Source organism: Aquila chrysaetos, chromosome 14 (assembly GCF_900496995.4).
Source record: "Aquila chrysaetos chrysaetos chromosome 14, bAquChr1.4, whole genome shotgun sequence".
In the NCBI taxonomy this organism is placed as follows: Eukaryota; Metazoa; Chordata; class Aves; order Accipitriformes; family Accipitridae; genus Aquila; species Aquila chrysaetos.
The window spans coordinates 16,307,519-16,332,453 of record NC_044017.1 but is presented as its reverse complement, the minus strand read 5'-3'; the positions used below and the strand labels follow the sequence as shown (position 1 = coordinate 16,332,453).

At 40.7% G+C, this 24,935-nt stretch overlaps 1 protein-coding gene across 1 annotated transcript; it reads right to left on the bottom strand.

Moving 5' to 3' along the window:
- Positions 1-6,486: 6,486 nt before the first annotated feature.
- EDNRB (endothelin receptor type B) lies at positions 6,487-24,694 on the bottom strand. The gene is given in 9 exon segments (XM_030036594.2): positions 6,487-9,987; positions 11,511-11,619; positions 12,219-12,352; positions 14,041-14,190; positions 14,540-14,744; positions 14,892-15,004; positions 23,711-23,977; positions 23,979-24,263; positions 24,586-24,694. Coding segments are annotated over 8 exon segments (1,341 nt in total). The 5' UTR covers positions 24,210-24,263; positions 24,586-24,694; the 3' UTR covers positions 6,487-9,855.
- Between the last annotated feature and the right edge of the window lie 241 nt (positions 24,695-24,935).

The window sequence follows — 24,935 nt, the reverse complement described above, 5'->3', positions numbered from 1 at the left end:
CCTTACAAGTAAGATACTCTTTTGCTTCTTACCCTCCAAAAGATGCACTAGGTTCATCTTATTTATTCAGGTTATAGAAAAAAATTATTCAGAAAAAGAAAATCTTGAGATACCATGGCTTCATATTTAGTATACAATGAGTTAATGCAATGAGAGACACAACCATAACTTAATCCCTGTTGAAAGATATAAAAGGGTAGACAAACCCCAGATATGCTAGAGTCTACAGAAAGAAGACATGCAGACTTTGAATATTTATTTTAAACATTTATTTAAACATAGCTACCTAGTATTATTAGCACTATACCTGACATACATTTGCCCACAACAAAATAAAATAAAATAATAAATAAAATAAAATAAACAAAACAAAACAAAATAAAATAAAATAAATCACTCAGTGGAATTCAACTTGTTCATCTGTCATAAAATCAACATGTCTACTACAGCATAGCTCTCCCATGGTACCGTTAAAAAAATTACAGCCCTGAAGGGCCTTTTCTGAGAAAGTCCTGTCAGTTCTCTTACACATCAACACATCTTTGCATGGCAAAGTTCCATTAACTTTAGCTGTCCAACTATCCCACAAGGAAGGGAGTTTTGGTGCATTGTAAGACAAGCTTTCCAAAATGTCCTTGTTGTCGTAAGTACATTTATTCTTACTCAATGCTACATATCAAAACATCAGTTCTTCATCGATAACCTCCCAGTATCTTTCTAGTCAAAGAAAAGTGACTAACGAAGACTTGGCCAGCACTGAAATAGGAACAGGTAAGGGCAAAAATGGTTCCTCACTTTTTTCTAATGCAGTAACCTGTCTGTCTGATCATATGCCCATTCTCCAACAGTGGCAGCTTTCCTAGGTTTGTATAGGAATTACATGCTTGATAGAATAGATTACATTTGAATCACAGAATTGTTGAAGTTGGCAGAGACCTTTGGAGATCATCTACTCCAACGCCCCACTCCAAGCAGCACCACCTACAGAGGAGGGTGCTCAGGGCTGTGCCCCATCAGGTTTTAGGTATCTCCAAGGATGGAGGCTCCACAGCCTCTCTGGGCAATCTGTTCTGGTTTTCCACTAAAGAATGTTTTTCTTATAAATGAAATTTTCTGTGTTTCAGTTTGTGCCCACTGTCTCTTGTCTGTTCACCTGGCACCACTGAGAGGCGCCTGGCTCTGTTTTCTTTACTCATCCCCATCTCCCCATCAGGTATTTATACACATCGATGAGATCCTTCCTGAGCCTTTTCTTCTCCAGGCTAAGCCGTCCCAGCTCTCAACATCTCCTTGTCTGCCAGGTGCTCCAAAAGTGCACTTAAGTAATGAAACACTTTAAAACCAGTATTGCCAGTTCTTCACTGATTCTTTCAAACAAATACAATTAAATCCAGCTCATTTCCAAGCCAATTTTACTTCACAAACATCACTGGTTGGAAAATACTTTGTTTTCCATTGGGAATTCTGAAATTTCTGAATATAAGCAAACAACAAGCCTTTTTTTTTTTTTTTTTTTTTTTAATAAATGGTGATGATCCTGTACAGTCTAATGGCTCAAACACTTAGTTTTGCCTTAGTAAGTAGTTACACATCACTTAGGATGCACCTGCACGGGTGGAAGCAGACTAACACTAGCTCACTCTACCCAAGATTTGAGTTGAATAGAAGTTAGCCTGGTCTGCTCTGGAAGGAATGCAACTGCCTTAGCCTAAGCTTGGTGCACACTGAGCTCTGCAGCTCCTGGCTTTCTACGCTTATCCTTGTAGACATGCCTAATGCCTATTCAAAGTACTTTAATATTATTTAGTGGATTCCAGATCATAATAAATCTTTCTAACTACACAAATAAAAGATAGACAAAGATTTAAAAGCCTTTTAAAACAGATGTTTATAAAACTCCTTAACAGAGTCAGTAAAAAAAGGAGTGATTTAGATACACTTAACATTGAGTTGACATATACTGAAAGAAACTCTGAGTGTTAAGATACTGATTTTACATTTAAATTCTGCTTTTCATTCTGAAACACCCCCAAATATTCTACAGATTGACAAAGGATTTGGAAGGCTCCCATTTTCTAGCATTGAAATGTAGTCACCTCCAGCGTGAGACAGAGCAGATGTCTCCACGCAAAGTGCGAAACTGCAGAACAGGGCAGCATGCTCTTCTAAGCCAAGCTGCAGTTGATGAGGAGAGAGAGGAACAGAGGAAGCAGATTGTAATTATTTAAATTGTAATTTGGCCAAAAGCCCACGGTTAGTAATCTTGCTCTTTTATAAGAGTGCCATGAAATGTGATTGTACTCCAGGTTTTACAACTCATTGGAAAGACTGGCATAATCATCGTCAGACCTTGAATAGTTGGAAAACTTGGTTATTTCTATAAAAGCTGTAAGCTCTTGAGTAGGCAAAAGCACAGTGGAAGTCTCAGATAATCACATATACTAGAAATTTCTGGTATTTTTACTCCCAACTATACCTTCTCTAGTTTTATATGCTGCTTTTACTGTGACCAACATTTTGGCTTATGTAATATATGTATATTTGTGTATGTATGTACACACACAGATAAAAACACATGTATGCATAGATATGTTTATAAATAGAGTATTTTAAATGCATCTGACTTGTATATTGAATATTACACTATCAATTTGTTCTATTTCAGTCAACTAAAAAATAATTTATGTTGAACTCTCTTGCGTAAATTACATACATATGTAAACAAATATCAAATGACCTCACATATTTGTGACACATTGGTTTTCCTATGAAGACATTTGTAAGTGAAATATCTCAGCTTAAGTATGAACACATTTATAAAGATCAAATGCTTCCAAGATACTAAATAATGAGTTGCAAATATCTGGGAGTTTGCCATATTCTTTGTCTGTTTGAAACTTGGGTAAACAAATTTACCAAGAGAATTTTAGCAGTTAGTCCTACAGGAAGTATCTTCATAACCTATGGAGGTAGTTGAAACAGAGTTATCAATTTCATGGTTCATTTCACATTTCACAGTCTGTTTCCATCTTCTATCAAAATATAAAGTTCTAACATTTTTTTTTGGGGGGGGAAGCTTTTCTGTTATCATAAATTGGTCATAAAAGTTACAAAGTTCAAAGCTATGAAATAGTTAAATTACCAGTTATTAAAGTAATGAAATTATAAAATTATTTCATAACCATTTCTCTTTGGATCTTCAGGTTTATGAATACCACTTAATAAATGCTTATACATATTTTCATTACATTTCATAATTTTGTCATTCAGTGTGAGTAGTGCATTATTTGTCAGTATTTCAGACTTTTATTATTATGAACTGATATCCAAGTCAGAAAACAACAAAAATATGTCAGTGTGCAGTGGCTTTTATTATTGCTTATGAACACAAAATTTAAAAATGCAATAGACTAATCCAGTAGTTAGGCAGGCATTCATAGTTTACATGTGTGACATACGTAGTTTACAGTACTCATATCATGGCATGAACCAATGTAAAATTGTTTCAAACTATATTAAAAAATGCTTAAAATTCAAAATATGAGATCAAGGTGATAGAACACATTAAAAGTGTTGGGTTTTTTTTTAAGACAGTGGGCTAGGTTTTGTTCAGATTGATGTGACTTTGTAAAAATGCTTGATTTTTATTGAAACAACTTTTTCAGACAAAACTAATGAAAAATATTCTGTATACCACACAATTTATATTCCATAATATGTAACATTTTATTTGTGTATACAGAGGTATAAATATATAAATACATATCTATATATACATATAAATATGCATCAAAAGTGTATAAGTCTTGTTACTGCAGGTTTCAGGTATTTAAATACAGCAGAAATTAACACGACATCTATGCTAGCAAGTTAAGATGACCAATAGGGCCAAATCTGTAGGACATGCCACCTGCTGCAGGTGCATTTCAGGGAAAAGCTTCCTATACCTTTGGCAAGCTCCAGTCTGGTCCTGTGAACACCCATTAGCAATTGCGATGCTTTTTCCAGTTTAGTTTCATCAAAAAAATAATCCACTTTGCATGATTTCTGCCATCTCACTTGCAGCTCTAACTAAAACTTATCAAACCCACCAGTTTTGTTTTTATTAGCTTGGCATGTTTCTCTCCTGCCCCTGCAAAGGCTGGGCATGTGTTGAACATGTCCTCCTTGTGAAGATGTGAGCATCCTGGGGATTTGTCATTATTCTTTTTCCTGTTACCTTCAACTGAGAGCCATTGTCTGACTCCCTTGGTTTCACCATTGATCTGTTTCTTCAGGGTAACCAGCCTTGTAAGCCACTAATGCAAACTTTGGGAAATTAATGTCATGAAAAGGGAAAAGGGCAACAAATGCTTCCCCCCATTCTGCTCCCCCAAGAGCGAAACAAGTAGAAGCAAGTTTTGGAGAGTGTGGTTTGTGAAGAAGGTATGGTTACCCTAATTCCTTACCAGGGTTTCCTTTCAGGTTTTACTGGGTTTCAGGTTTTGACTCTCACTTTTTTCCAGGGCACTCTTCTAGGGTGGCTACAGAGGATGGGAAGTTTCATGGCAACACTGAAGTTATAATTGCAGATATCCACTGGCAGGCATCATGTAGATATTAATGTGGAATTTTCCACATTACTGTTCTGAAAATTTTGGTGTGGTCTCGCATCCCATAGCATACAAAGCCCCCTGCTGAGCTGTATGATCTAACTAGTTACCACATCATGACAGTAAAATGACTTCCAGATACTACCTCCCACAATCAGGACGTCTTTGGCTTGTCACGGAGATTTCATGGAGGTTTAGGATACTGATTACTAAGGTAAAATATCAATTTCTGAAGGTTTTACTTTTAATTATAGTAGAATTTTCTTTCTAGGTGAGTTTTCTTTTTCAGGAGAAGGAAAGAGGACTGAGGTGTGGGGGGGGGTGCCTTTTCAGTGGTGAAGGTGAGCTTTGGGACCTCCTTCACAGGTAAATGAGGGTACTTAGAAAGACTGACAAGACCAAATAGATGCCAGGGTTTTATTTAATGATAGCACTTTTAAGTTAGCAATTGCAAGCCAGTAAATCATGTGACTGCTGTTGCTATGTAATACAGTAATCTTACCACTGCTGACTGAGAAGAAAGATGACCAGCAGAATATAGAAGACTAATTTTGAGTCCTTTTGTCTCCCTTGATCTTCTGATGTGGACACCTGTTCAGCAGCTTGGATTAGAAATTTGAATAGAAGTGCACAGCATGTACATGGAGAACTCCTGGGCCTTCCTGAGTAGACTACAAGCACACGATGCTCTGAGCAGCCGGCTGCAGGGAAGGTGCAGTAAAAAGTGAACCACTCTATGGACCAGACCCAGCCACAGGTTGCCAGTTGGACCATCCTGCTCCACCAACACCAGCGTGCCAAATCTACCCTCCTCAAGAGTGGTTAGAGTGAACTCAGTGTTTGAAGAACGTAAGCTACATGTATATCCAAGTTGCTATGTAAATTCTTGTGTGTTTAGAAAACTGACAAGCTGCAGTTAATCTCCTAAATGAAAGAGCCAAGACTGCAGTAGATAAAGCTGTAGACGAGACCAATAGTTAGAAAAGTGAACTGTGGCAAGGGAGTAAGTTAGCTGGGCTGTGAAGACTATGGCCTACCTGTAGAAAGCTGTAGGATCTCAAAAGAAATATGCAAAAAATGCTTCTTTGTAATGAGTTGTTGGTGAAGACTTCAAGACCATCGCATTACTGAGGACCAAAGATGAAGGGAAAGGAAGTGAAGAGGCCATGAGAGATATTGAGTAGAATATTTACTTACAAGAGATCTCATATCTACAGGTACCTCTGTTCCAGGCATAGGAAACTTGAAACTATGTGCTAAAGGTTGTGGGACCATGAAAAAAAGACAAATCTATACGGATGCAGCAGGCCACCAACTAAGCAGAAGGAAACCTAACTATTTGGAATAAAATAGCAGTAGCAGCAAACACATTTTGCGATGTACAGATACTGCAATCATATAAAGTTATATATTTGACCAGCTAGAGCATATTTAGTCTGATACTGTTTTCCACTGCTTTTAAAAAAGTAAATTGAAATATGCACAAAATTACACTGTCAGTATACATAGGGATGATAGTTTTCATGAGGCATATTCCAACATTGAGTGCATGCACTTCTAAACTAATGAACTAAAAGTTTCATGCCTTTTATTTGTGATGTCCCTAACACAGGAGGATTTGTGACTATATATGGGTGTGTAGAGAAGAGACTGCAACTGACGTTTTGAGCAAAAACAAACAGAGCAAAGATAGGCATGACTGATTGTTCCGACAAACATCAGACAATTTTGCAGTGCGTTTGCAAGTCTGAACTCTCTCCAGTTTTCAGCTATATAACACTAACACACTCAAAAGCTTTGATTTTTAGTTCTGAATTGCTTATTTCTTTCTTACATCACTGTCACTGTTTAACAATTAAATGGGACCCCCTAGAAGAAAAAAAGGTCAGACATCTTTTTGTAATTAATCAAAATTACAAATATTTTATTGGTAATTTATTATGTTTACACTGTCTGAACCACAGAAGTTGCTATTTTAAGTGACCACAGAAACTGGAATATAGAACTATTTTACACAGCTATACAGAACAATTAAAAAAAAAATCCTTTAAACATTATTTCAGTACACACAACATTCTCTTGCTAAGCCACCTGTGTGTTAAGAGCTGTTTTGGACAGTGAAATGCCACAGTTCACAGCAGATGCTTCATAACCATCAAATTTTGCATTCAGTTCTCTGAGGTGTAGTACCAGTGTATCAGTTCAGTCCACCCAGTCTGAAATGCCCTCTCTTAACTCCGAGAGAGCTGTGTGCAGGCAGAATTCAGAGCAGCTGGGGAAGTAAAATCTAGCTACTACCTGAAGGCCAAAACACAGAGATGTGATGTAGTTTCTTACAAGTTTATTTTTTTCATCTGAAGCCATTCTGTGTCAACTCTTCAGACCATTGGGAAAGACGACTTACTCTTGTCGCACATTGAATTCCTAAAAAGATGCATGTGCTTCTCTGCAGTTGTTCTGCTACCTGTGACCCCCTGTTTGAGGCTGAGAGCGCCTTAGACTGTCTGTTTTACCCCACGAGTGGATTTTACCCTCTTTTCCTAACTTTTCTAAACAACTCCTTTGTCAAAAAAAAAAAAAAAAAAGAGTATTTAGCTTTTTTTATTCAAGGTAGCAAATGTCAGCTAGGTTTTCTAAAGAGCTGTTGTTGTGCCCTAATTCTGCTCCAACTGAATTGAATGGTTAAACCTTCATCGATTTCAGTGGATGGAGGAATAGACCTTTTACAGAGGACTTTTGAAAATGGCTGTCTTCACTATTAAGAGATTTAATCTTAGCTAGAACACAGATGCACTGGAGCTCTCCTGTGTATTCTTTTAACCATATGAGAGCAGAAGTTTTGAAAATTTTTATTACAGGAAATGAGAGCTTCAGTAAAAATACTGCTTTGAAAAATACTGCAAAAAAGACAAGAAGTGTACTAATATGTATATATTAACTCCAAAAAGTGGGCAGTATATATGGTCTTTATTTGCAAAGCCTAAATGTCTGATTTAGCAGGACTCAACAAAGAATTAGTCCAGGAAAAAATGAAAAATATGTTACATATTTGCCAATACAATAGCTATATTTTAAATAAAAAGAACAATAATATACATGTACAATATTGTAATGATATAACTTGATGAAAATAACACTGATCAGTATCAAACTTAGGATTTAACTGATTATCCATCCTTAACAGATGAAATGCATTTCACAGAAATAGATGCAGGCAGAGTGAAGTGATATTCACGGCTTACCGTGAGAAAGTTACCATGAAAGTTAAGGTAAAAATGTAAAGAACAAAACTTTAAATATATCTGTATTTATAAAAGTTCAGCATTATAGCGGCTGGGTGCATGTGCTGCAGAAAGATGGTAACAGCAACCTAATGGTAGACAACATACACGCTTGCACACATACCGACACACACAACACACACGTGCCCATGCTCAAATGCATGTGCATAGGTCCTCAGCTTGCTTATACAAGCATATGCGTACTAGCTGTTGATGGGGCAACACCAGGAATGGGGTTCACCTCTCCTGTTTTTAGCTGTCTGCAAGGTAGCTGTAGCTACCTAAAGTCAGATGAGATGAAACCCAGCTAAGGTAACATCAGCTGAACGTTTTAATGAAAACTGTTTTCATCCTGAGCATATTTAAGGCACTTTGTTCAAAAATCTGAAGTTATTCAAGACTGGGAAAAAAGGTAAAAATACTTACACGTAAAATTTGGAAATTAAAAAAAAAAAAATTCCTGAGTTTTGATAAATATTTTTATTATAATAAAATACCATGCCTATTGAAAATGTCTTTTATAAAAGCATGTTATATGACATTTTTTCTTGAAAAACCCATGCCTTAGTGCACGAAATATGTTAATAAGTCTTTGGGGACATCTGTAACAAATTAATAGGAAATGAAAAGCCAAAGAATGACCTGTCATGTATGTACAAAACGTGCACTGCTCCTGGCAACACACATCATGTTTACTACAGGCATCTTTATCTTTCTGTTTTCTCACAGGGTCCTGCCCATATTTTTATTCTTTATAATTAATTATGCTTCACTAAACTATTTACAGAAGCAGAAACTAATCACACATCTTCTTAAGCCCATAAATATGGAACTATAGAAGTAGAACATATTTTAAAACAGCATGAAGACAAGTGTGCTACATAGTACTGTTCTCTAGAAGTACAGTTTGTGAATTATTTTCTTTACGAAGATTTAAATCTAAAAGAAAATAGAAGTTCAAATTCTCCCTCTGTTTTCCTTGGTTACATTTTTTTTTACCTGCTATTTCTAAAGGATTTTGCCCCAAGACAGTATTAGGATTGCAAAAACAGTTGTAAATTGTTGCAAAAGTATCTTGAGTAAAGAACCGTCAGGCTCTTGAACGCTCACTGTTTATGTGGGATACAATCAATATGTTTTCAGATAAAAATAGCTGGTTTCCAATACTATCCATCATTTGTATGGTTCTAGTATTAATTTTTGCTTTTGGTGTGTTTTTCTCTCCTCCGATGTCATTAAACACGAATAACATGGAAACAGTGAAATGGACCATGCCCAAAGTGCTGCCAAATGCATTGAACACACAAAGTGGTTACAAAATGGTATTTATAGAGGCCTTGGGACGTTCCTTCTAACAACAACAAGTAAAAACAATCATCAGATTGAAATGCACTTTTGACTTGACTGCATCCTTTTTCATAGGATGAAAATGCATATTTTCATTAGCTACCTCTATTATAACCCTGATAAAAATGCTACTTTTTTACATTTGAACTTCTATTACAAAGTATTTCATGTTTTATTTAAAAAAAACCCCCACAATAGTGATGGTGGTTAATCTGCTTTATAAAAGTTAATATATTGAGTTATATATAATAATGGCTTTGATCCAATTCATGTTATATTATACTGCTTAGTAATTACTGTGACTTCAGTTCCTACAACTGTTATAGCGAATACAAATGATCTTTTAATGTACAGGAAGTGGGGATCTTTTGGAAGTGCTGATTCAGAAGTATTCAAGTGCTAACAATGACTTGTTCTTTCTACACTTTTCTTCATGTTCCACAAATGACGATTTTAAAAACGTCCATGATTTTGAACGTGACACAGTTTTGGGGCAATTATTTTTTTATGTTCTTTTTTTGTGCAAACACAAACCTAGACTTTTCTAAACATTACCATCTCGTTAAAAGTAATTGCCACTTTTACTTAAAAAGGCACCAGCATTAATGTAAGAGAATATACCTTTTATGCTTGTTTTATGAAGAGCTGTACTTGTTACTGGAGCGGAAATTATCATATCCGTGATCATTAGCTTTGAACTTTAAACAGGACTGCCTTTCCTCCAGGGACAACAGATCTTTGGATTGGCACCAGCAACATAAGCATGACTGTTAAAAAAAAAGGAATAAGCATTTTACATCATTTTGTTTTGCACACGTGGCAAAATGCACTGCAACACTGCCCTTCTTCAGCGGTACAGTAAGAAACGTCAAGTGTGCAAGCTACGATTTTGGCATTACAGCATAAGCAAAGAAACAAAGTTAAGCTCTGCTTTGCTCAAATGGCCACTAACATCTGGGACGTCCCATTAGCAACCAACCTGAGTGCTGGAGGGCAGGAAGAGTTATAATGAGTTATATGTAATAATGGCCACACACATACCTCTTTGAGTCTGGTGTGCAATTCTAAATGCACCTGAAAATAAAATTGTTGTCCTTGTTGTCCTTTGTCTGATAATCTTTCTTGGAAAAAAATGTATGCACAGTAATCTATACTTTCTAAGCAAGATGTGGCTATGTAGTTGAGGGGGGGGGAAAGAGAATGGTGAAAACCTACATACAGTTCAAATATTTACCAGATGTACTGCAGACTTTTTGCTGATGCTACTGACTGGCCTTTGAGTCCTGGAAGTCCATCTGGGATCCTGAACACCTACTTGTTACCACGCTCAGGATGCTACAGATCTCTTAGGTGCTCTCAGCTCCAGTGACTTTTTCAGGGAGCCAGTAATGAAAACAGGGAAGACAAGACCAACACTAAAGCATCTGTAATGTGTGCTGTTGCATTATGAGGGAAATACCCCAACAATACTAGATGTAGAGCAGCCTGCCTTCTGATGGAAAGACATATCCAGTAAGGAATTTGCACAGCCAGGGAATAAGCCTAGCAGTGGCCAATGGTTAAATGCTTGGCAACAAAAGAAAAATCAAAGAATTTGCAGCAGGCAATGTAAGAACCCTGATACAGTGTCTGAATACAGTAAGGGGTCACAAAAAAAGCTCTACGGACCAAATCTGGACATTTCTCTGAGCAGACATGAAGGTTGAACAATGGATGGGCTGCAATCCACATGCGATCCAGAGCCTCAAATCCTGCATGGAGAATTAGTGCCCAGGACTATTCACTCAAACCATGGCAAAACTACGAACAGGTCCGTCTCATAAAATGTTGGCATTGGAACAGGACGAGTGGATACCTCTGCCTTACACAACTGCCTACTGATGTAAGCGCTCAGTCAGGCTGGGGGGAACCCGGGGTCAGCGCCCTCCCCGTTGGGTTGCAGAGGATATGGCTACGTGAATCTCCGCAGCGCGGTCCGAGTCTGCTTTGTCAGTGCTCTCGAAGTGGCTGGGTGCCAGCTCCAGTCAGGAAGTGATGTAGCACTGATTAGCATGGTGCTGAGAGGCGTTATTGCACGCTCCTCTCTTTTGCTTTCTCTTTTTGTCCCTACGAATCCTTAATTCCTTTCTATGTAGCTTCAGCAGGAGAGGGAGAGAACACCTACCACAACCCAGTTAAAATTGAAAATAAAATGTAATGACCATTTAAAACACTTTGTGCATGTTATGGAATGCATTTTACTGCTGACATCATCTTTTAACCAGAGGAGCAGCTCCCCGCAGCCTCTTACCTTAAAGCAGTTTTGGAATCTTTTGCTCACCAGATACAGAGCTATCGGATTGATGCAGGAATTCAGTGAAGCCATGTTAATACCAATGTAGTCCATCACAAGAAAAAAGCTGTGTGGAAATTAAAGTAAGTGAGACACTTCTCATTTTCTGTGAAAAGGCTTAGTAGAGGTTTACAACTATGAAAATTAGACTCAGCTTCACTCAACCAAGACTAACTATTAAACGTAATAGTAAAGGGGCTTATATCGACAGGATTAACTCATGGAGGTAACAATTGTGATCAATAATAAAGTTTGAATCAGTAGACCATTCTCATGAAAGTAATTTCAGAAGATTCAACCACCTTAACTTGTGGGAGGAGACATTCACAAGTGTTTCCTCACAGATTTAATCCTAGCTATTCTGTTGAAAGGGAAAACAGGGACAGAAATCCCCCCTCCACCCACATAACACCACAAGACAGCAGGACAGTCCCAAAAGGGATCAGGAAAAGACAGGCAAACAGGACAGAAGCCTGTGTCTATGGGAAGTCTGTGTTCACGGGATTCCTCATAATTTCCTGACTCTGCTACTGGCGTGAAACCAGAGTGTCCTGGATGAAGGAGCAGGGAAAATTTCAGACACACAAAATAAGCTAATTCATTAGGAAATCCAACGCTTATGGAGAATGTCAGCAGCACGCAGGTATTTTATTTTTACAGTCTCACCTTAAAAGTTCGCATCTGTTGGGGTCCTTCTGATCATAAATAGTAAGCTTCAATATTCTGCTTAAGTGAAGTGGGAGCCAACACAAGGCAAAAACAAGTACCAGACAGAACACGGTTTTGGCCACCTCACGTCTCTGAAAAAGAAAATTGGACAGAACAGTGTTATAGTTTCTGTCTCTCTCCTGATTGTTGTTGTCTTCTCATATCCAAATGTTTAATAAACAAAATAAACCCCCTATCAAAGTAGGAGTTAGGAGAACATCAGAATACCTTTTTTTCTTGGAATATGTACTTAATCTTTTCTACTGTTTTACATGTCTTGCACTGATTCTCTGTATCTCTAATTTTAAAAAGTATCAGTAATAATATGAAAAATCAAGGACATGAAAGCAATTGTTTAAATTAATATATTTGTGGATGAAAAGCTGGACATGAGCCGGTAATGTCACGGGCGCTCACAGCCCAGAAAGCCAGCCATATCCTGGGCTGCATCAAAAGCAGCATGACCAGCAGGTCGAGGGAGGTGATCCTCCCCCTCTGCTCCACCCTCGTGAGACCCCACCTGGAGTACTGCATTCAGCTCTGGGGTCCCCAGTACAAGAAGGACATGGACCTGCTAGAGCAGGTCCAGAGGAGGGCCACAAAATGATCAGAGAGATGGAACACCTCTCCTATGTAGAAAGGCTGAGAGAGTTGGGGTTGTTCAGCCTGGAGAAGGCTCTGGGGAGACCTTATAGCAGCCTTTCAGTACTTAAAGGGGGCTTATAAGAAAGACGGGGACAGACTTTTTAGCAGCATCTGTAGCGATAGGACAAGGGATAATGGTTTTAAATGAAAAGAGGGTAGAGTCAGACTAGATATAAGGCAGACATTTTTTACAATGAGGGTGGAGAACCACTGGCACAGGTTGCCCAGAGCAGTGGTAGATGCCCCATCCCTGGAAACATTCAAGGTCAGGTTGGACGGGGCTCTGAGCAACCTGATCTGGTTGAAGATGTCCCTGCTCGCTGCAGGAGGGTTGGACTAGATGGCCTTTAAAGGTCCCTTCCAACCCAAACCATACTATAATTCTATGATATTCATCTCCCCAATCACTTTCAAATACCAGCTTGTTTTCGATTGCATTTTCTTGTGCTTTGATCTCAGGTCTTATTTTAAATGCGCCAAGAGATTTCAATTAGAGCTTTATTGAGGTAAGAGGAAAGGAGCACAAATATACTTTATAGTACAAATGTAGTTTAATTCTAGTGACATATGATGTTTGTTTCTGGTGCACTACTAACTTGGCACTTATTTTGGAATGTGCTTTGTTCTGCTAACATATACTGCTAACCTCGCTACAGTTCTGCACAAAAATGATTCAAAATAATTAATAATTTTACAGCACCAGCTTTTAGATTACAGCATGACCTCAGTTTTCACTACAAAATATCTATCTCTTATGATTGTAAAGAAGAAATAAAAACTATAAAACTTGAAGGATTAACACCAAACAAAAAGAAAACAGTTTTGTGATTGTCAGTTAAAATCTTAGGTTTCTGAGAGCTCTGGTGTATATATACACACACACACACACACACACACACACACACACAGATATAGATATATATGAGTGTGTGTGTATATATATATATATACACACACACACGCAGATAGATATATATATATATATGAGTTCAGCAGCACCAGTGTTAGGAAACTTCTTAGTAGTAATCTTGAAGCTGTCATACAAGAGTGGAATAATGAGGTGGCAGTAAAGTCAGTAAAGGTATTATTGTCATCCTCTCTACAATCAGCAGAGTTGTCAGGGATAAATTTTTACCTGTTTTAAGTGGTCATTTAAAGCAATCTGCATCCCACTTTTCTTTCGTAACATCTCACAGGTCATGAGAGTATAGAAAAATGCTGTGATAGCCAGTGGCAAGCAGAAGTAAAAGCTAAACAGCCACCAGTCCTTAGCTTGCTTGTAAAACTGGAAGGAAAACAAAAGCAAAAACATCGTTAGGAGTTGAACGTTGAGCATTTTGGAAAGTATGCTCTAACTATTTGGTCAGTCTGTCCTGAAAAGTATCTCTGTAAGGTGTACATTCCAGATGAGAAAACAGGACAAGATAGTAATATGCCCAAAGCCCACAAAAAGACAAAAGTTTCTGGATGCTCTTCTTTTAACCGATATACTTCAGAAATTTGTCAGCATTTCATCTGAACATTATATTCACCTACATCTCACATACACTTGTGCCCATTACCATCCACATGACACTGAGAAGATCCAAGAACTGCTCCCGAGAGCTGTGATTTTATAAACGTCAGCATCTTACCATCATAAAGGATGTTTTCTGTGTTGGGTGAAGCAGGCAGATTCTAAGATCCTTTCCTCTGTACTCCATCGTAATCATGTCAAATGCAATAGCTTCTGGAACAGCCAATATCACCGATATAACCCAGATCAATACAATTTCAACAGCAGTCCACTTCGGCACTCCAATTCCTTTAATGCGACTCCAAGAAGCAACTGCTCGGTACCTGAAGCAATAGCACACATTTGGAAATTAAAAATATAAGAAAACCCACCTGGTTTAACTGGCTTAAGCTCAGCTTATTAGTATTATATCACCTGAGTGGAAAGGCGAGAAAAGAAATTATAGAGTTTGATGAAAAAATGGGTCTCACCTATCTATACTGAGGGCACATAAACTCAGCACTGTGATGCCCACTGATGCCTTTTGAATGAAGGGTACTAATTTGCACATTTCGACACCAAAGGGCCAGTCCTCTGCAAGCAGCTGTGAAAAGAAAACAACAATTAGAAATGAACCATTTTAAAAAAAGCTGCAACATGGACTTCTGTCTTGATTGTTTCTCTTTTCCACCATGTAAAACTTAGTCAAGAAGAACCTTTTCACAAGGGAGTCTGCAAGGTGTGTATCCTAAAAACTAGGCAGTAGCTTCACAGTCACTCCCTGGCTGGGCAAGGATATGCACAATGGCTTAGTCCTGACTTCTCAAGCCCTGCAAACTCCACTCATTTTGCTTCTAACTTCACCAAACTCCACTCATTTTGCTTCTAACTTCACCACCCCAGTGTTTATGGTGAAAAATGACTGAGCAGGTGGGGATTTCCTTCATCTTTGTATTGGCTGTCTTGAGTGTTCATTGCTTTTCTTACATGTTCCAAGTAACTCCCTATTTACTAGAAATACAGAAAATTACTTGAGGCTGATCAGAACAGGGACAAAGCCAACAACTGCACATCTGGGGTGGGGTTTATTTGAAGCTTGGTGTCTAGGCTCCCTCAGCTGAGAAGTCAGGCAACACTGGAGAACAATTTATCCCACAGTTTTCAGCTGACCATCTGATAACGAAAGGAGGGATCCACTGGACACTCAGGGAGCCAAAACAGCTAGTTTGAACTAAATGGTTAGCAGCAGGTAAAGACAGATCAGATATATCCCACACTGAAGATCTTTATTGACCAGTTTTCCAATTATTCTGTATTACAATACCTAAAGGACTATCTGCACATTCAGCATACCTATAAGTGGTACGGAATAAAGAAAACAACACAATGAATTTTAGGTTGCTTCAATTGCACTTTGGGTCATACACTTTAATGGAAATCTTCTGTCACATCCCCAGCAGTACATTTTAACTGATTTAGGGGACAAGACTTACTGGACACAGAGAGCGCCTTCCTCACAGCTGATGCCATGAACTGTTCGCCTGTAGCTTCAGTTTAGAAACTGAAACATTTAATCTTTGTACTCTGATGTGAGCTACTCTAATGGCTCAACTACACCACAGCAGCAGCCAAATCTTCCAGTTCCTCATAAAAACAAGACTCTCCAGAACTGAGGTTATGCCAAGAAATACTCGCAATCGTTATACACAAAAGTAAACTTTCTGCGTTTCTGTAATTAGTTACATTATCTAAGTCCATCTCTGTTTTTCTTAACTTTCTTCAAATGAGGCCTTTTGGATCTGTTGCAGATAGAGGGCTACAAAATGGAAAAGGAGAGGAAAGAAGAACGATAACTGCTCAAAAGAGACTGCAAAATCTTTCCCTGAGCTCAGGTCTCCTCAGACATCTTATTTAACAGGGATGTAGGAAAAGAAGAAATAGATCATCATATTGTATAGATTCTGCTGGGGACCAAAATGATTGTAGATAGCCACAGAGCTGCCTGCTCACGTTGGCTTGGTTCAGCAAAGTCCTTAAGCACACATACATGTGCATGTATGGCTAAACAGTGACATGGTCCGAGACAGTTTCTGAAAAGCCCTCATATAAGTATCACTCTTTTTAACATGAAGGAAGTTAAGTCCATTTCATGACCATGTGCTTTTGGAAATCCCTATGAAGTATTTTCAGGTATCAGAATACCTTCAGAAATCTGATTTAGTCCTGTGCTGAAATGGAATCTTTGAAAGAAGAGCAGTAGGAAAACTGTAACATAGCCCAGCTTTGATCTGTTTCTTAAATGATCTACTTTTAAGTAAGACAAAGAGTATAATGCTTCTGCAGAAATGAAGCAGAAAAATAAATTCTAAGGATATGTGTTTCTTGAGAATTTTATGGAAAGTAATAAAGCAGAGGAGGTAGGGATGAGGCTGTAATAACCATGCAGTATATTTTACTTATGTGATGTGGGAAAATAAGTCAATCTCTAATTAAAGTATTTTCAGTAAAGCCTCTCCCTGAGACTTCTTTTGAATTGCTGTAAGGGGTTGATAGTAGCAAACTCCTATTAAAATTGCAGTGTGAATAATTAGAGGTGTTCTAAATGTACACTCTACAGAACCAAGTGACACCTGGGCTAATTTAATTTATATCAATCAGGCATTGAACCTCCAGCCTACCACACCTAGTTGCTATAGAAATCAAGGACTGGGTAGTAAGTACACTGCATACTTGTTTATAGTATCTATTGTATATTGTACATGTGTATATATTAAACCAGAGATGACTCATTAAAAAAGCACTGCAAAATTAAAATATTATGTTCTTTGTTGAACTCAGTTCAGAACTTTGATCAAATTTCTGTTGGAAGATTCTGCTGAAGACTTTCAGCTACCGCTAGCTGGTGTACATGCAAGACACTCCCTGTCTCACTTCCCTAAAATCACAACTGCTCAGCCACACATCGGAGATTTCCCTGAACTAATGCTTATCTCTCAGGTGCAGACAGTCACACCTGTGCTCCAAGCTGACTGGATTTGAGCCAGCTCCAGTTTGGGAGCCATATGGCTGGATTATAATGGGGCTGCACACGAGCGAATGCAGTCTACTGAGAGAAAGGGTGCACGAGCTTGGGTTTAGCATAACATCAAAATATTATACTTGCATTCAGCCAGCTTAAATCAGGGGCAGAATGGACACACAGCTGTCTGCATTGGATTGGAAAAACATGTCCTTTATCTCTTGCAGCTGATGTATTGTGAAATTTGAGCATTTTAACGCATGAGTCATAAGTTTCTCCATCATGGTATTGCAAGTGGTTAATGATACGCTTCGTGGCAAAAGCTTGAAAACATTAAGAAAGTAAAAGGTAAAAAGTAGAATGTTTTAATTGCTGAACTATGCTTTTTGTTTCTGTTTGTCCTCTGTATTGCCATCTCCTCAAAACACTCCCTTAAAGTACAGTGAAAATCCACTGTAAAGTATTCAAGAGCATCATATTTGTGGACAAGAGAAATGATTATTCTTAGTGAAGTATAGATGTAGTCTAATGCCATTTTGTATGGGTGAAAGATTTTCTTATCATTCATAATAGGGTATCTGTACAAAGAGTGCCATTTTACAAATGATAAATGTCTTGGAGTCGTGAGATACTGCCAACTGGCAGCGAAGAGAAAAATAATGTTGCGTTTTCAGCAGTAAATTGCCAAGAGAAGACTACCACCGGCTGTATTCTGAGTGACCTTTTCCAATGTTTTACAGTCACTTATTTTACACTGGCAAAGTTTTAACTGCTAAGCCACAGAAATCTGTGGAAGATGAAATGAAGTAAGAATGAAAGGAAAGGGAACACAGTGCAGAACGAAGTGAGATAAATAATACTTAAAAGAACCAATACATCTGATGCACTCCTAGCCAACACTTTCCCAGACCAGGCAGAGACCTGAGCCTAAACTGATGCGAAAGCTGCACAGCTATGGAAGTAGCCCCAAGAGATGTAGTGACTCAGAGACACACCTGTGAATTGCAATTCCTGCCCTGCTTCCTCTTGGTTGTGTAGGAACAGAAAGATGTTCATAATCTGCTGCTGGAATACGCCAGCATGAGAGCACAATACGCTGCTCTCGATGGCTGGGCTGCTGTGGCCACCAGCCAGACGGCTGATGCCACGGCTCCAACCCACTACTGTTGACTTTCGGCAGTCGGGCACAAAGAATTAGCAAAGCGTGCACTTAATTTACGTCAGTGTACTAGTCTCGAGCAACGAATGCACATGGAAATGCAGAGCAGGAATTCATACTTCTTCCTAGCTGTGCGCACACAGCAAGGCTCGTTCACAAGATGATAGGACTGTATTTTCACCATTATGAATTGCAGAGTTACACAGGAAACCAGACATGCAACTGTACACCTAATTCACAAGCAACATTTTTTCAATGTATCTGTGAAATGACTGGCAGATTTTCACCTGATACTTTTGAGATGGGGAGGTCATGCAGATAAAAGTTTTTTTCAGTATTTCACAGGAGCAAGCATTTTTCCAAACAGGAAGTTTGCCCAGGGAATTAAGCTTATGATCAGGGATAAGTCAGACAACATTACAAAACTTACTAATATTTAACAATAATTATGATGACAGGGCAGGGATCTTCCCTCTAGACAAGAAAATATATTTCCCGCTTCCTAATTAAGTTAAGAATGTTCTGCTGATTTATCCAAGGAACAGTATAAATCTTAATATGAGGCAGGCAATTAGTTTCTTTTTCTGTGTCTTTATTAGTAACTTCTGCTTAGAAACTTCATTTTTTTTTTAAAAAATACTTCATTAAGTAATATAATACAGACATCTTGAAAATGACAGAAACCTTATAAAGTATTGTCAAAGTAAAAAATTTCTGCAATTTCACAATCCCAGTGAAAGGGCTGCGTCAAAAGTAACTATTAAGAAAGCCATGCTGCTGTCAGATTGGGAAGCATAAACACAGGGTAGAAGCAAAAAACTAAATAAGATGAAAACTTTTTTTGAAATTTGTCACATGCATCTTTTAAGTGAATGTATACATAACAAATGTATACATAATGAAAAAACTACTCTAAATTTACAAATCTATACTGACATCATCTAACGTACTTCAGTTTGGAGATCCATCATGAAAACTATGTATGTGTACTTTCAACAACATACAGACATTTCCACTACCCCATATATTGGACGTCAGTGTAGATTGTTCCCATCCAACTACAGAACAAAGTTACCCCCCGTTGCCTGTAGAGTCTGGACAGGTTCCTCCACTGGACAATTCAGATATTTCTTAAGTCCCTATAAGCTGCATTTGTTGACCATAAAGGGTTCCTAAGCAAAATAGACTTCTACCTTAAAGTGGTCAGACATCAATCAACTTTGTGTAAGAAATTCTGAGATGAACTTTGCAAGACCTCAAGTAAGTGGTTCAGATGTTAAAAGAAAGGAAATAATGCATTTCTCCCAATAAAATGGCGGTTATCTGCAACATCAGAAGGACTAGTGGCTAAGAGTTGTAATATGGACTAATAACAATGTTTTCTAAAGACAAGCACCTTGACTTTTTGGGAAAATTAGGAAGAGAGTGGCTTTATCATGATGCATGCCCTATAGGTACTTGCATTACAAGAGTTAGTAAGGTCATCACAAAGACATTTCCACGGAAATCCTGCCTTTTTTAGAGCACAGCTGGATTAACAAAGGGGCCAGTTTGTGTCTGCATGGGATATGCAGTCCCTAATGTGGTCTTTCTTATATTTCCAGTGCTTGATAATGCTATATAATGTTAACTTTATTTTTTATGTAATCCCTAAAATATATTACTGAAAAAAAATCATTGCTTACAAAGCTGACTTTGGCCTTTGATCATTGGCTTGGATAAAGACCAATTTTTGTTCCTTCCCTGGAAATTTTTTCTCCGGTCTTCCATTGTGCTCTGAGATAAAGGAACCTGTGACAGTATTTCCATGTAGATTTTCTTCCTCAGCCATTTGCGTCATAGCAAATAGATAGAGTTTAGTAATCCACACAAGAGTGTGCAGAGGATAGATTGTTCCCCCTGTTAAAAATCCATTGGAACATGACAATAAATCAGATTTAATATAAGAGAATGAATATTACAGAATGAGAGAGAGAGATGATGTCTATATATCAGAAGAGGAAGCATGTTACTATATTATTTGATTATGGCTTTTTTAAGTCTATGTTCCTATCTTATTACACAAATATGCCTGAGAGGCAGAACTAATGTAAGTTTGGAATTTCCAATCCTGATGTTGTTTTGGTCTCTTACACGTGGGAGTTAACCAACTTTGTCAATTTGGGAAACTGAGCATAAGCCTTCCAGAACTGCAGACCTGTACTGTCAGGTGTACAAGCTGCCACTGTCTCGTCTTCCAAAGATTAAGTGCAGAGAAGGACATAAAAAGCTTACTGACCGCCTACTCTATCCTTCTGCTCCTTATGTTCACACCTTTAATTGCTGTTTGCAGGCTCAAATTAAGACAGACATGCTTACTTAGTCTGTTTAGTGAAGCAGTTGACCAGGCATAGGACCACCTTCACATCCAGTTAGTAGCGATTTTGCAATCTACACTGCTACAACGTTACATACTGCAGAATGATTGTCTCAGGCTTTTCTCTGCCTCCCATTCTGCAATTCTGGGGTACAGTCAAAACCAGATTGTTTACCAGGACCCTGAACACCGAAAAGGTCTTCCAGGTTTTGCATGCTGGAACTGAACGCCCCTCAAGACCTCATTTCATACCCACTTTTCTGACTGTGTGACAGATTCCAATACTTTCCATTTTCTACTGAACGTATTGATCAATATTCAGATTTATCAAGTGCAGTGGACTAATTGGCATCTTACACATTGGACTGCGTTTGCCTCACAATCTAGCTAACACCTGCTTTTCTTTATTTAGATACCCTCAATTTAAGGATGTAAATTTTCATTTGTGTATTTTTTTCAGCTACTTAAATATTCACTTAACTTAAACAGTCACATGTTTTGCAGTTATCACTTTTAATACCTAATAAAATGCTGTTCCTAATGCTAATTCTGAGTTCTCTCTTATGGGTCTGTCTGGAAAGCATTCATAGACACTTTCACACTTCCTACTACAAGTGTTGTTGAGTAAACTGCTGGCATTTTATTAACATGAGAAATTCTCTCACATTCTTTTTCACGCAGCTGTCTAACTGAGGATCTGGTAGCAATTCTGAAGATCTGTTTCATCCAGTTTAAAATTGTTTCAAATTGCAAGTTACAACTGTTAAGTATACTTGATTTACAAACCAAGCCTTTGCTAGCCTTTGTTTTTCCCATACTGCTGGGTGATTGCAGCCAGTTTTTGATTGCATTGCTGTATTCTCCCTCATAATGTTGCTCTGCAGGTGGAATTAAATGGGATGTAGAGTTGATGAAAAGCTATCATCACTTCAAACCTCACTCAAACTCTTAATTTTGATTAAATAAACACAATGTCTAAGGTTTGTTTTGGTTGTTTTTTTTTTTAACTTACATTTACTCAGAAGTCCTGTTTTAAAACAGCAAATATTTCTCTCACTATTGTAAGGGAGATGTAAATTTATTATGGGCTCTTCATTAATGTGAGTAGTAGCGTGGGAGATTTAGCACCTGAGAGCTATTGCTTAGCTCCCAGCATTATCAATAGCACAATAAAAATCCTGCACTTACAGCTGGTATAACATTTATCGGTTTGCAATCTGACCTTTTATTCCTCCAACCTACTCATAAAGATATATTTGATGATCATTCAATCAAGATAAGGACTGTGGTATATTATTGCATGTTATCATTAATTTAATTTTGAAATAGTGTCACTGAGATTGTAAAGTCTTGTACTGAGTAGCTGTTATTGATTTAATCTTTTTGATTTTTTTCCGAGAACAGATGAAAAAATTTTTGTTCAGTATCTTTTTTTACAAAACCACATTTTTTTCAAAACAGCTTAAAGTATTTTATTTCATAAATTCCACTCTCACTCAGGAGAGTACACGCCTCTCACAAGAACTATGATAAATGTATAGTATGGAAAATACTGAAACTCCAAATCGAAGAACTCTCATGTAATCCAAGTTATCCAGCTCATGAATTTAACACAGTTATGATGTTCCTTGCTTTGTAATACTTCCATACTTTAAAAGGATAAAGATACAGGATTCTCCCAATTCAGCACCTTCTGGGAGTAATCACTACAGATACAGAAGACTAAATTCAAAACCTGTCCCTTCAACGTGGTTTTCCACAGCTAAAAGTAACAAAACCCAGAGTTTACAAACATGCGTATGAAGTGAGGAGAAGGAATAGACGAAGGCTCTCATGTTCACTTTATGCAGTAACTGATGGGTGCTCGGGGACCCAGACTGTAAACTCTCGAGGCAGAAGATGCCTTGTGATTTCCAGCATCACTCCCAAGAGTGCTGATTGTAACTAGAGGCTGGATTCAACTGCCCAATGAATTCCTAAGGACAAATAGACAGGGCAAGCTGTGTGGAGGAGGGAGAGATTGTACTCCTTCCATGACAAGTCTTATCACGTCAAAGGGCAGAGTAAAGAAGGTGCAAGAGCAGCAGGTACGGCTCACTCCCTCTCGGCTGCCCACGCTGCAACACTGGCCAACGGGGAAAAGGGTTCACAGCTCAGGAGAGCATCGTGCCTCACAAGTGCTGCACGTATAAAACTAATACAGATCGGGCAGTTTGAATGAGCGTGGCTCCTCCTGAAACAGTCCCTGTGCCACCAGTGACCGTACGGACCCATGGGACGTATATACGACTAAGCCTGCCCCAGCTGGGCAAGAGGGACCCAGCGGTACTCGCCCCACAGGAGAGGGTCTTCCGTGCCTCCCCCTCCATTCCTGGGGGAAAGGAGGGAAGCCATGAACCCATTGCGCATTTATCTGTTGCATTTATTTCCCTTATCCCTAGGACAGCACCTGTTTCCAGGTGACTGCCAGACCCTGGCCACCTCCAGCCGCACGCTTCTGCCCCATTCCCAGCCCGGACCGCTGAAAGGGTTGGGACCGGGGCACGGGGGGGGGGGGTGCCACGTGGGACGACAAGGCCAACATCTGCCCCGAATACCACCTTCCGGCAGGTTTTTGGCATGAGGTCTAGCCCCCGGGTGTCTCCCGGGCAGAAGCGGGGCGCGTTTCCCCGCCGGCAGCCACGGAGGTGCCGGGTCCCTGCCGCGGGCCGGCGGGGAGCCCCGAGGAGAGCCCGCCGCAGCCCCGCGCCCGCTCCCGGCCCCGGCTCCCCCTCACCTTGTAGACGTTGATGGGGATGTCGATGATGATGTGAAGCAGGTCGCCCAGGGCCAGGCTGGCGATGAGGATGTTGGGGCCGTTCCTCATGCACTTGTTCTTGTAGATGATCCGCAGCAGCGTGGAGTTGCCGATGATGCCCAGGACGAACACGAGGCAGGAGACCACCGTGTTGATGTACTTGAAAGTCTCCTTGATCTCCGTTTGCCCGGTGCACATGGGGGGCGAGGCCGAGCGCGGCCGCCCCCCAGCCGCCCCCCCCCCCGCCCTTGGGCAGCGCGGCCGGGCGGGAGGCGTTGGGCTCGGCGCCCCGCAGCGCGGGGGTCCCGGCCGTCGGGGGGAAGGCGTCGGCCGCCGCCGGCGGGCTCTGCCCGCCCGGGGCCGGCGGGCGCAGGGAGCCGTCGCCCTCGGCGGCGGCGCGGCCGCTGAGGAGCTGCAGCAGCAGGAGGAGGAGGAGGAGGAGGAGGGCGGGCAGCCGCCGCGGCCGGGCGGCGGGCATGGCGCTGCGGCGCGGCCGATCCCCCGCCGGGCGCCCGCCGCCGTCAGCGCCGACCTGCGCGGAGAGAGGGGACGGCGCGTCAGCTGCGGGGACACCGCGCCCCGCCGCCCGCCGCCGCCGCCCGCCGCTCCCGCCGCCCGCGGACGGAGCCGGGGCGCTGCCTGACACCGGACGCGGACGGGCGGCGGTGCCGGCGGTGCCGCCGGCAGAGCAGCGCCGGGGAGAAAACCCGCGCGGCGGCTGGGGCGAGAAGTCGTGTGTCCGTGCTCCCCCTCCCGCCCCGCGACTCCGGCGGGACCTGCTCGGCGTCGCCCCGCTCTGCGCCCCCCCCCCCCCCCGGCCCCGCTCCTCTCCTCTCCTCTTCTCTCCCCCTCACCTCGCCGAGCGGAGCCGAGCCGATCCTCCCCGCCCGCCGCCTGCGGGGCTCTGCCTGCCGAGCGAGGGAAACGCGCTCCGCCGGTTGCCGCGCTCCGCGCCCCGGCCGGCTGCCCCCTCCCGCGGCCGGCTGCCGCCGCTCGCCGCCGCCGATGGGCGCCCCCGGGTCGCGGCGGCGGGAGGGACGGGCGCTTGCGGCGGGACCCGGCGGCCGACAGCCGCGCACCAAACCCCGTGGCTAAAGCCGCGCCAGCGGGGCAGGGGCCCCCCCTTTTCTAAAACATTCAACCGCATCTGGCCCATCAGTCACGGCCAGACCCCACCCGCGCCCTCCTCCCCACCCGCCCCGCG